Source organism: Chamaea fasciata, unplaced genomic scaffold, assembly GCF_029207755.1.
Source record: "Chamaea fasciata isolate MVZ Bird 193981 ecotype frontalis unplaced genomic scaffold, bChaFas1.0.hap1 SCAF_5, whole genome shotgun sequence".
Lineage (NCBI taxonomy): Eukaryota > Metazoa > Chordata > Aves > Passeriformes > Sylviidae > Chamaea > Chamaea fasciata.
The window spans coordinates 19,631,510-19,644,271 of NW_027094090.1; the positions used below are offsets into that span (position 1 = coordinate 19,631,510).

The 12,762-nt window shown below is 37.2% G+C and overlaps 1 protein-coding gene across 8 annotated transcripts in view; it reads left to right on the forward strand.

Moving 5' to 3' along the window:
• TRABD (TraB domain containing) overlaps nt 1-12,665 on the forward strand; it is a 34,441-nt gene extending 21,776 nt beyond the window's left edge. For 5 of the 8 annotated variants that reach the window (XM_066182960.1, XM_066182961.1, XM_066182964.1 and 2 more), the window contains 5 exons: nt 630-740; nt 2,137-2,276; nt 3,546-3,718; nt 5,370-5,481; nt 8,169-11,794. In XM_066182960.1, the coding sequence (XP_066039057.1) occupies nt 630-740; nt 2,137-2,276; nt 3,546-3,718; nt 5,370-5,481; nt 8,169-8,379 (747 nt within the window). In that variant the 3' untranslated portion in view covers nt 8,380-11,794. The other 3 variants (XR_010720758.1, XR_010720757.1, XR_010720756.1) reach the window with 3 other exon arrangements.
• Nucleotides 12,666-12,762: the final 97 nt, after the last annotated feature.

The following is a 12,762-nucleotide window of genomic DNA, read 5'->3' on the forward strand; positions in this document are numbered from 1 at the left end:
CAAAAATGCAATAGAGGCCTTCAATCTTCCTGTGGGACTGGCTCCTACTCAGGACTGTGAGGTCTCTTTTTTAAGATCTTGTGTGCCAAAATCATACACTGCAATTTGTTGTTAGATTCTCTGTGTTTCTTCATCTAACCAGTCCTCAATCTAGTGTTTTTCACCATTGTAGACATGTTTGGGATTAGACCACTGGCTATTCACTTCAGTATTTCTAGGACATGGCATTCACTGTGCATTTAATGGAATATGCTCTTGTGGTCCCTTTATTTTTTGTATCCAGATAGGTCAAGAAAAACTAAATGCACAGTATGAACTGTTTAACCATTAGGTTATTCAGACAGTTTCTTCAAGCAGACAATAAATATAGACTGATATAAGTCTGGCTATCCTTCTTTATTTTCTTAACCTGCTGTACATTTTTGTTGAAAGGCAGAATATTTTGGCCACACAATGAGGTAGACTGATAAAAACTGAAATATGGACTATATTGATCAGTGAAGCAGCTCCAAAATACAGCTTCAATGCTGTTTCTTCATTAAAATAATTATTGTTTCTTTCACTTCTGTGAACAGTGCATTCTTCAGCCTGTTGCCTTTTTTTTAACGTTTTTCTCCCTCTTTTGCCAGAATGGAGTCATGTCTGGATTGATGCAAATGCTACTTCTGAAGGTTTCTGCTCACATCACAGAACAGCTGGGAATGGCCCCAGGAGGAGAATTCAGGGAGGCTTTCAAAGAGGTGCGAACTTGAAATGGCTTTTCTGAGGTCAGATTACTGACCTTTTGCTTCCAGAGTTGAACTCAAATAAAACCATTTTGTTACTGCCTAGAAAAGAGCACTCTGGGCCATATCTCTGCTGAAGCCAATGAAGTAGTAAAAATCATTTTCAACTTCAAACTGTACCTTAAGGTGCAAAGATTTGTGGACACAAGTGGTAGGAAAGCAATTCCAAAAAGGCTTCAAATGATAAGGCTTTTTCCTGATGATATTTCTGAAGACATTTATTTTCATTAATAATTTAGTTTATTTTAAATAATTGTTTTTGAATTCTGAATAGTGATCTTGGTCCCACTGTTGGTGGTGTCAGGGTTTCAGGCTGTGAAAACCAGCTCAAAAGGATTAATGAGATCTGACTTCTTCCATTCATCTGCAAAGATTGGGGAAATATCTGACTGGTCTGTTAGTCCTATATGGTCTTTTTAACATCAGCTTTTGTACTACTGCCAGCAGTGGTACCTGAAACTAAATAGTAGCTGTGTTTTACACTACTCTTCCCCCCCCGGGAAAACTGGGATGCTGTTTTCTCTGTATGTATCCATCTTGAAGAATGTATCTTGCTACTTTTATGTAAATTATGTACCAGTAAGGAAGTCTGAGAGAACATTGCTGATAAACAGTCTGGAATAATTTGGTGTATTTATCCTTGATTAAAAAAGAAAACTTCAAGGCTTATATTCTTGACCATTCTAGACGAGAATGAAATATTTAAAGTGTTTCTCATTTTAAGTGGGGAGAAAGAATAGCTCTGTCCTATTCTAAAGTGATTGCTGGAAATTTTTAAACAACTATGCATAGGAAAGAATTTTCTAGAAATTTTGTACTGTGCTAAAATTTGTCAGCGTGAGCTACAGCCGAGTCTCACATTATCATGTGGTATCTGGCATCAGTTATTGTCTCATAAGCTCTTTCTTTAATATATTTTAGCATGACCAACTGTAAGGTTGATGATCCTGGCAAACCCTAAATGAAAGCAAAGTGGTGACAGTTGGTTCACCTCTGACTTTATTCAGACCCAGATACATATCGAGCCCCATTGTCACCTTATGTAGTAATAATCAGAAGCTTTCTGCTCCAGTACAAGAAACCTCTAGGGTGTGGCATTACAATTTATTGTTTTTTACTGTAATACACATTGCACTGTGTAGCAGATTTATTCCTTTATGAAGTAATGTAGTATTATTTTGTAAATTATATTTACTGCAAAGCTGAAATATTTTTTTATCTTGAGGTGTGACACTACTTGCTCTTTTTTAAGATACCTTATATAACACAATAAATCCTTAATGTTTGTTAACAAGAATGTGCTGTGCTGCAGTGTCAAATGTTGACTAGTTATTTGTATCTTCTCTTTCAGGCCAGTAAAGTACCTTTCTGTAAATTCCACCTTGGTGACCGACCCATCCCTGTTACATTTAAGAGAGCAATTGCTGCACTTTCCTTCTGGCAGAAAGTCAAGCTTGCTTGGGGCCTTTGCTTTTTATCTGACCCCATCAGGTATGAATGAGCACTCCATATGTTTTATGTTTGGGGTGGATCATTCAATTCTTCAGTTTGACTTAAGTATGAGGGTACCCAGCCTGATGCAATGAAATTTGAGTGAGAAGGATGAATATACAAACTATCCTGCAATAATATATATTTTTAAAGTGAAAGCTGTCTTTCTCATCTTTTGTCAGGTCTTCCTGTAATTGTCTTTCAATGCATTACCTCCAAGTGAAGTGTAAGATTAGGTGCTGAAGAATTCCTAGTATGCTTAAAATTTTTTCTCTAAATTTTTATTTTATTTGTTTTTATGCAGAAAATGAAATCTTTCCCACCACTGTGTGTGGATATTATAAATAAGAGAGAATAAAGGCCTCAGTGCAATAATTTGTATGTTCTTAAGAGTTCCACGTCCAGACATCAACATGACATTCCATGGAAAATGGGAGTAATAATTCAACATCAGAATTGTCAGTCTGTTGATGTTTCTGGGTCTGTTGAAAGCTAGCATTTCTCCTTTACCTTGCCTTGCTGACATTTGTAGTGTTCTTTCATCTTGGAAACTAAAGGAAGCGTATTTGACATCTATCTTTAGTAGACAGTGATGCCAAACCAGATAATTTAATTCCACAAGCTATGACCCACAGCTAGGGGTGCTAATAGAAGGGTTTATAGCACCTTTGAAAAGAATAAAAGCTCATTACATTTACTCCTGCAGTTCTTATTTTGCATTTTCTGCCCATTTGCTATTCTTCTGTTCTGCAAATTTGTTTATGACTTTGACTTCCCTGCTAAAGACCTGTGATTGTCCTGCAGATCTCTTTCCATGCCCTCAGACTATGCATTACAGTGTGCCTTTTTTCGTCTTAAGTAGACTCTGTGTGTGATCAGTGATCAGATCTGCTTCCTCAGAAGAGCTGTGTGTAGGCTCTTCTAAGCTTATTAACACACACTGGAAGTGGGGCACCATGGTAACTCCTGCCTTTGAAACCCAGTGGTTTGGCTGAGTTGAGTTGTCAGCTTTTAAAATGGGAAGGGAGAAAATCCGGTTGAGCTGGCTAAAGGCAAGGGACCTCTTTTATTCCCTTTCCTTCATTGTAGATGCTTTGTTAGGTATCAGTTTACAGGTTTATGGAGATTATTTTCCTTTTGGAGAGGAAAACTGAGAGAGGAGAACTGTAGACTGTGTTTAGGTGTAGCGCCCTGTTGCTTTTATTCATTAGTTTGTGTGTTGACCTTTAAAAGCATAACAGATACTGAGAAAACTTACCTTTCTTTCAGTAAAGATGATGTGGAGAAATGCAAACAGAAGGATTTACTGGAACAAATGATGGCAGAAATGATTGGAGAATTCCCCGATCTTCATCGAACTATTGTCTCCGAACGAGATATTTACTTGACCTACATGCTGAAGCAAGCAGCAAAGCAGATAGAACTACCTCGAGCTTCAGAAAGTAATTACTTTAAAGCAGAGATTATAACCAGCAAGATGTTCTTTGTATACTGGTCCAAAGTTCAGTTCTCAGAAAATCTGGGATGTTCTGTTCATGAATGCCACGTGTCACTTAAGATACAACACTTAAAAATTTAAAAAGGGGTATTACTCTTCTGTTGAAACCACCTAGAGCAGTAGACTCTAAAATATGTTTCCTTTCTCGTTGTGCTGTTTAAAACTGGAAAGTACTAATTAGCCAGACAACTATTTCAAAAGGCAGGGATCTGGTATGACAGTACAGTATGGGACAGTTGTCTATCTCACTTGCCCCGTTATCTCACCAAATTCGTTGTTGTCACTGGCTGCTGAGGGACTCATTTCTTGATAAGTTAATTCTCTAATTTCAGTACTCTTCATAGTTTGTTGGTTTGGTTTTTTTTTTTTTAAATTATAAATTGGGCTGCTAGGAACTTTGATGATCTGGCACTAATAATCATATGTGACTCTGCTGTTTCAGCAAGGTATAGGCATATAGAAAAACAGTATTTGTCTAATCTTTGGAAGTATTCTGCTGGCATATGTGATCTGTCTGATAGATAGGGCATATATGATGCCCTTCCTATATCAGCCTACTGCAGTATGTTACCCCTTACTTAATGTCTTAAGATAGCGTTTGTCATCACTTTGGTGCCGAACTTCTGTTGTAGTTGTGGTTCTGATTTAGAGCAACCATAGAATAGACTGAGAAAAAGAAAATGTAGAAAAAACAATTTGGTAAATATGTATAATAGTTCTAGTGTTTTCAATACAGTTTTGTTCCATTTTGAGGTGGTCTGCTTTTCACTTTTTAACTTTTTTCCTGGAAAAACCATGGGTGGATATTTAAAGCAAAACAATAAAACTTGTATTTTATATTTAGGTATTATATAACATTTTCCCCATAGGAAAGCAGCCTGATAATTATTCCTTAGAAAGTTATTTGTGAGTTATTTTTATTGCGGCATGGTGCTATATTTTTCATTGGGGAAAACTTCCAGAAACCACTTTTTGGGTGTTGTGAAATTTGGAAAGTAGATGGGAGGTGAGGGTGAGATCTGGCACGTATTGCGTTGGTCTGGTGTAGCTGGCTCACTGCTGGATGTCACTGGCCTGAATTTGCTGTTGCTGCGGCCGGGTCTCTAACAGTGAACTTGACAGGGACAGGTGTGGTCTTGAGCATTGTTCTCCAATTGTGGGCCCAAATCTTGTTACACTTTGTGTGCCAGGTGCCCGGTCCAAAGTGACAGAGAAAGTTCTCTGTCCAGGAGACAGCAAAGACATGGGGAGTTCCTCATAAGCAGCACAGAAACATGACCTACACAGAGAAGGAAAGAAATTAATTTAGCTTGCATCTGCTAAGCCCTGAGGTTGGAGTATGAGCACTGGCCAGGTCTGTTTATTAAATAAATGATTCCTGAAAATCCAGGACTTTAATGACTTTCAGACTTTCAATGAAAGAGGCAGTAGGTGAGATAACTATGTAATGACAGTGTTTCAATATCTGGTAATAAAAGCCCCTATATCTTGGAAAAAAAGAGAATTTTGTAGTCTCGCACATTGCCTATTTATTTATAGCTTGAAATTAGTTCTTTTACAGATCTGTTCCTTTCTGTCAATCTCTCGTTTCTCAGATGAACCTAGAAAATATATCCCAGCTGTTGTAGTTGGTGTTGTTGGCATGGGTCATGTACCTGGAATTGAAAAGAACTGGAATTCTGACTTAAAGATCCAGGAAATAATGAGGTAACCATCGGCCTTTCCTATGTGTTAACAGCTTCTCTTGCAAAAAACCTGCAGTTTCTTTGCAGTTTTTCTGGTTGGTTGTCACAACTTGAAGAAGCATCTCTACTTCATCCCTGCCCTGTCATCTCACTGACTTGCTGTGCAGTGCTTGAAGATTGTGCTTACAGCAAAGAAAAATAAAATATTAAAGGAAAAAAAAATAGTTGAATATGGAGGGAAGCAGAGATGAGAATATGCCATTGTCTAGAAAGAAAATTAATTGGTCCTCATTTAAGTCTTCTAAAATGAAAATTGAAATGAGGGCTGTGGATTATGGTAAAAACAGAACAGGTTTTCAGTCTAACAGGTAAATATAAATCATTGGATTTAAAGCTTTTGTTTTGTCAGGACACTGCTGGCTCTGGCAAGCTTTGTGTCACAGTTGCTTGTACCCTATTTTTAAGTGTGTATCTAAGTAATGACTTGTTTTACTGTGTATACCTAACCAATTATGGGCTGGTTTAAGCCATGTATCTGGTGAACTCTTGCTTCAAAGTACCTGTTAAAAAAGATGTATGTGCTTTCTAAAAGACAGAATTGAAGAACCAAAGCATTCAGACTATGTGTATCCTGTAAATCCACAAAGGTCAGGACTTCAGAAATACAGGAGAGATTATAATACAACCTAGTACTATTGATCTGTGGTGCTTTAGGATTATAGAGTCTTTCAAATATTCACACTTCCCTTATCACATCTGTTTCTTGTGTTTATGTAACCACCTCACGCATCTCTTCAGAGGCTATGAAAACCAGAAAAGACTGACATCCACATAAATGGTATATTTAGACATGTAAAATATGATTTAGAGAGACTTTTGTTGTCTGGACTCAAGAATGCAAAGTATAGAAGTTCTGCCTACCCATTTATAACTATCTTTCAAGGCTAAGCCTTGCCTGGAGTCACAAACTAGCTCTCCATGTTCCTCTGCACCCTGCAAAGAACCTGTACAATGAGGTTGTCCAGATCCATGGAGTTGTGTGGTGGCTGTTGGTTGCATCATTGACAACACAGAACTGAGGAGCCCAAAGACCAAATGCATGTCTTCAAGCCTGCATAGAAGGTCTTTCTCATCAAAGTTTAGGCTCTGACTTGATTGTCTTTACCCATGCCAGTGCCATAACTGAGCAGAAGAGTTACTAGTATCTTTCACAAGATATTAACTTGGTTTTCTGAAATAATATGGAGCAAATGACATTCATAAGAGTGCTGCATTTGCAACTTATTTTTCTTTAAACTTTTTTGCCCCTTGTGCTGTTGCACTGCAGTTGCAGAGCAGAGCTAGGGCTTTCTTTCGTGTGTTTAGTGTTCATCATCTCTCTAGGGTGGCAAGTTTTTAAGACTTTCACAGAAATTTAGTTAAATTTTAGAAGAGTGAACGTGAACTTGAAAATTTACATATATTTCTAATATATTTACCTATATTTCTAAAATATTCTAAAATATATATATTTCTATTTTTTATACATATATTTCTAATTTTTTTCTAATTTTTTTCTAATTTTTAAGTTCATGCATTGAACCTGACTCCAGGCAGACCTTACTGTCTGCCACAGAGTATTTTGAGTTGGAAGGGATGTACAAGGATCATTGAATTCAGCTCCTAAGTGAATGGCCTATACAGTCATTGAACCCATGACCTGGGCGGTATTAGCACCATGCTCTGACCAGCTGTTGTTGAGTTTTTTTAAATTGTGGTGAGGTATTAGAATTGAGAAAGAGTAGTTGGAGAAGGGTATAAGGAAGTACAGAGATACCTTTACACCATTCTTGGTTCAATACATACGCTATTTTTAAACTCTCCTGTATATTGCTGTAATGTGCAAAGTCTTACCAGTGATAACTTTTCCCTAGTTTGAGCCCATGGATCTAAACTCAGTCTAGTTGTATCCTAATCTCAGCACATCTAACCTGGTTTGAGAGCACGCAGTGTTTTTGCACTATTGTAACTGATTACTTCTGAATACACTAGAAACTTTTTCTGCATATAAATAAATGATAACTTGAGGCTCCTTTGCAACAATATATGAAAACCTCTGAGTTGTCTGTGACAGAAAACCCATGAGTTGCTGTGGGTGCAGGGCCAGCTGAGCTGCTGCTGAGCCTGTCAGTGAGGGTGCAGGGCTGCATGTGCATGTGGCTGTGCTTTAAGAATCAGCTTTATTGGGAGGGCAATATTAACTGTTTGCTTCATACGCCAACAGTGAGACTGCTTGAAGCTTGTGGGGGTAGATCTGGTGTGCCTGTTGTCCTCTGCCCTCCTGGTTCAGGTGGCCAGTGCAGAGACTTCAAAGTGGCTCTGTGAAAATCTCGATATTCTCTTCTGGTATTCTTCAAGAAGTCTGGATATTGACTCAGTTCTTTTGGCAGGGTGGTAGACGAGTAAAGGTTCCTAGCCATTAAGAGTGGCGTAATACATAAGTAAAAAGGCTTTTGTTAGTGTTTTTAAATTTTTATTGTTATTTAATTGTATGTAGCCCTTGAACATGAAAGAATACATTGTTCATTCGTGATGCATCTGTTACCTGAAAATTTCCTGCACTATGGAGAGGAGGGGAAAAAAAAAATCTTTTTTTTTTTTTTTAATTGGAAAATGCCTACTATTTCTAGCTATGCAAATAATATCATTGTTTTCTATCTTTTGTTTCAGTGTGCCTCCTCCATCAGTTTCAAGTAAGATTTTCAAATTCGTTATAAAAGCAACATTTCTTGGACTGCTGGGATATGGCTGCTACCGAATAGGTCACAGGACAGTTCAGTTTGTTCTCTCAATGCCAGCAACACAGCCCTATCTTCAGAGGCTGACAGAGGTGTCTCAGCAGTGGACGTGGAGTAGAGCATGGAGTAGAGGCTCTGTGTGAAGAAGGTGGCTGAAGAAAGGGTGATGGAGGCAACGCGTGAACTGGACTGAAGGATGAGGATTCTAGTCAGAGCTGATTGATGCTGAGCAACACTCAGTCACTACATGATAAAAGATTTGATACTAAAATAACACCAGCTATGATCTAATTAATAGTTTTGATTCTTGGTAGGTGTGTTGCATGAAACCAGATGATTCCAGATTGAGGTAAAAGAAATGTGTATGCAAATATATATATATATATATATATTATATATGCATGCATATTGTATATGTGTATACTATATATGCATTATATATTATATATATATATATATATAACTGATGATGTAGTACAGGCAGCTTAAAGGGTATGTGTTTATGGCTCCTTTTTCAGAGGAAAGAACAACACAAACCTAATTGGCTGCATCTCCTCTGAAGTTCAGGGACACTTGAGTGATTCTTTGATTTTTTTTTCCTTAGGTATAATAATACCAAGTGTTTGTTTCTGGTGCCAGACACTTTTACACATAATTTAGAAGGACATCTTCTCAATGTGTGTTTTATACCTAAAACATTTAGGCATTTTTTAAACTTAAGAGCTTTCCAGGAATTTCAGAATTGTACAGGCTGTCAAACGTACATGGCTCAAATTTTTTACAAGCCTTACTGAAGAACAGGAATGTTGCCTTTAGATTGCATCCCTTGTTACCACCACCAATTGAATTGACCTTCTCCTGCATAGAGAAGGTATAGCCACCCCATCAGAATGCAATGTGGTTTGTGTCAGATGTTTACAGGACGCTCTGTTCCTTTAGATTAGCTTATTTAAACTGTATTATTTAGCCAAATCCTGCTGGTTTCAGTGTTGTAAATTGAAGAAACTAGAACTACTGTACAATTTACTTTTGTTTCTCAGACCTCTCATATTTGGCAAGAAAAGCCTAGAATTAACCTGCCCCTTGTTTTTGCTACAGGAAAGTATTTTATTTATCAATGTAATTTCTTGGTGGATGAATATTTTAATCTATTTAATGGGAAAGCAGTCTTCAATTTAGTTTAATTTTTCAACCAACTGTAGCATTTTATTTGGATTACCTGCTATTTATACATAGAATTATGGGTACTACAGACTGCTGTTAATTTCTTTTTTAATTATCTGGAACACTCATCCATCATCAATCTGGGCTTTTTGCTGTTGTTTTGGGTTTTTGTTTTGTTTTTGGTGTGTTTTTTTTTTTTTAATCCTAGGTTCATATTTCATTGGGATTTTTTTGTACCTTCCTTTTTTACAGGATTGTCAGTGATTGTAAAATGCTCTTGGCAATCAGCTAATCTTAGTTCGCCAACACAGATAACATTGTCATATCAAAGTTAACCTGATGTATTTGAACTTTGTCCCGTTTGCTCCTCATAGTCATATACAGTTGCTTATTGTTTAAAGTGAGGTTTTTATCTGTATTAATTTCTTTCAGGAATGAAAGATGGGAAACCACTATGTGAGGCAGGAGGAGGAAAAGGTGATGTTGTGTTTTGTGTTTCTTTGTGTTTTTTCAGTTGGTTCAATAAAATCCAGAAACTGCTTTTAATAGGGTATATTTCCAAAGGCTTGTGTTGGAAATGGTTCCATACAGTCTTTTGTTTGCTGGAGGTATTACATCTGTCTTCTGTACAGTGTTGTCTTTTTTGAGCTTTTAAAATTAAGCGTCTGATGCTCCTCTCCGTGATGGCATTTACTTGGCTGGGAGCTCGTCTGTCCATGCAACCTGATGCTTTTCTGCCTTGCTCTTTGAAAATTTTTTGAGTTTCAGTGCAGCAAATTATTAAAGTGCATGTTTATTTTTAACCTTACTGAATCTAACCCGATTCTGCAGAGCTCTTGAGATGATGCTAGGTGCAGTTCTGGGTCTGGGCCTTACAGGTGTCCAGGGAATGAACTTTAGCAAGTGAGAATGACAGCAATTCGTGCTTCTAGGACACAAAGTGTAAATTATTACACAGAAAACAGTGGGGCAGGTCTTTTAATTTTCTATTTATTAGTGCTTAAGAAACCACCAGCCATCTCTAGTAAGAGCATTTGTAAACAATTTATAGAAGAGTGACTGCCTGAATTTTGATTCCTGTTTTTTAAAAACATTTAATGTATTGTTTACAATTAAGCAGTCCTATTTTAATAATTCTATTACATTTTATGTACATTTGTAAAAGATGAAAGCAAAAGCTTAAGCTCACTCTTCTCCTGGCTTTACTGACATACCAAAATGTTGTTCTGTTGGTTATTTTCTTGAGAATATTTAACTGGTAGAATTAAATATATTGATATTTTGCTTTAAATTATCTACAGATTTTTAAAGTATCTGCAAGTATTTTAAAAGCTCTGTAGATCTTTGATATCTGTGCTCAGGTAATTTTACACAAAGGAAAACAAATCTAAGGTAAATTTTAGATAGGAGCCTTAATCTTGGGTGGGAATAATGCTAAATGATTGTCACGGAGCATTCTTGCAGTCTTGATGTTTTATGCTTTTTAGCCAAAAGTGATTACCATCTAAGGTGTTCATTTGTTATTCAGTTATTCTCTCCAGTCAGTACCTTAGGTCTGTTGTTTCAGTCGGGTTTTTTGTTTTGTTTTTTTTTTTTAAAAAGCATATCAGCAAATTCTTCAGGGAACCTCTTTGTGGATGGAGAATTTGCAATTTATCTTCCCACTGTTTTAAATTGGCAGACCATATGCATGCACTGTTTATTCAGTGGCACTGGAAAGTGATGAATTTGCAGAACTAACAATTCCATGAACCTATACACAAATTCTTGATGTTGTATATTCAATGTGTTGTACTGTTTATATAATATAATCCATGTTTAAGGTCCATTCTTTTCTTTTCTAGTCAGTGTTAGCAGCATCCTGTAAAATTTAAGTATATGTTGAATTGTCCCAGCCCCGCCTCAACCTTATGAAGCCATATTGTATTTTTTTGGTGACATGTACATCTGTTTTATGCATTTGTACATGTGATGTAAATTTGAAGTATTTTTAACAATGTGTGCCTTTAAAGTGATCTAAAATAAACAGCAGTATGTTCTATTATATAAAAAATAAAATATTTTAACCACCATTTCTGTTGAAGGTATTTATTTTCCTAATTAGCCAGTATTTTTATTGAGAGCAAATGCTGGTTAGCTAGATCTAGTACAGGACAATTCCACCATCTAACACATTTTCCTGGAGAACATTAGCTGAACTAATTACTTCCTGCTGAGGGCATCTGAGTGTAATGCTGAAGCAGGGGAGCTAGTTTCTCTGCCTACCACATGTAACTGGTTAAGAGGAAAAGGACAGTTTCCCTGTCCTACTGAACACACAGGGAGACTGCTCAACATGAGTCCACAGTTAGGTGTGGTGAGTTGATTTTGTTGTTGTTGGTTTTCTTTTCCTGTCTCCAGTGCTCAGTCTTGCAAGGAGCTGACAGCTGTAGTCCCAGTGCAGCAAAGCACTCTGACATTGGCTTCACATCAGGCACAGTCATTTGTGCTTGAAGTGCTGTCCTCCGAATGGGAAATAAAGATCCTTTACGTGCAAAAGATGCTGAATGAGTGGCAAAGACCTTTATCTTTCAAATTGACACAGGTAAATCAATGTGACCATTACTTTTAAAAAAAAAGACATTAATACAAAGACGCTGTATTCACATATATGATAAGCTGTATTCCATACAGATAATGTACCATCTGTTTGTACCCTTTGTCAATCAGTGGTCCATCTTTTTTGATTGTGTGTAAAGCAAAATGCAGCCTGTTTTTCCTTGATCAGGCAAAGTTCCTTCCAGTTGAAATTGGAGCTGTGGCTGCACAGAATTGCTGGTTAAACCATTTAGGTGGAAGAAAAATCTTTGAGTACTGTAGTCCTGTACTGTCCCTGGGAGTGGAGAGGACGCTGCACAGCAGCTTGGCTCTGGAGCAGTGCTCGGTCAGCCTCAGGTGGCACCTGGCAGCTGCCTGCTTTGGGAGTGTATCATTCACCAGCATTACATTGCACACTGCTGGCCCACGTCATGTTTGAGGTGTCATTTCTATACCAAATACTGAATAAAATTTAAAGATTGACTTTTTGAGGTGGATTGAAATGTCTGTGTTTCCACTGGAAGCTGTATTTTTGTGTGTATTGTAAAACATTTAAAAAACTGAGAAGTATAGCAAGTTACCTCAAAGTGCCAGGCAGTGGGAACTACACATGGAAAAGAAACTCTCTTGTGTAACTCATGTATGTATTTACCTGTTTCTTTTTAAAACTGAAATAAACTTGACTTTTAGGCTTGAGTGTTTTAAGACTGACATTTTTGTAAGTTGTGTGAGCTTTTAAGTATTGGCAGGAGGAGGGTCACTAATGTGGGCCTAACTGATGGACA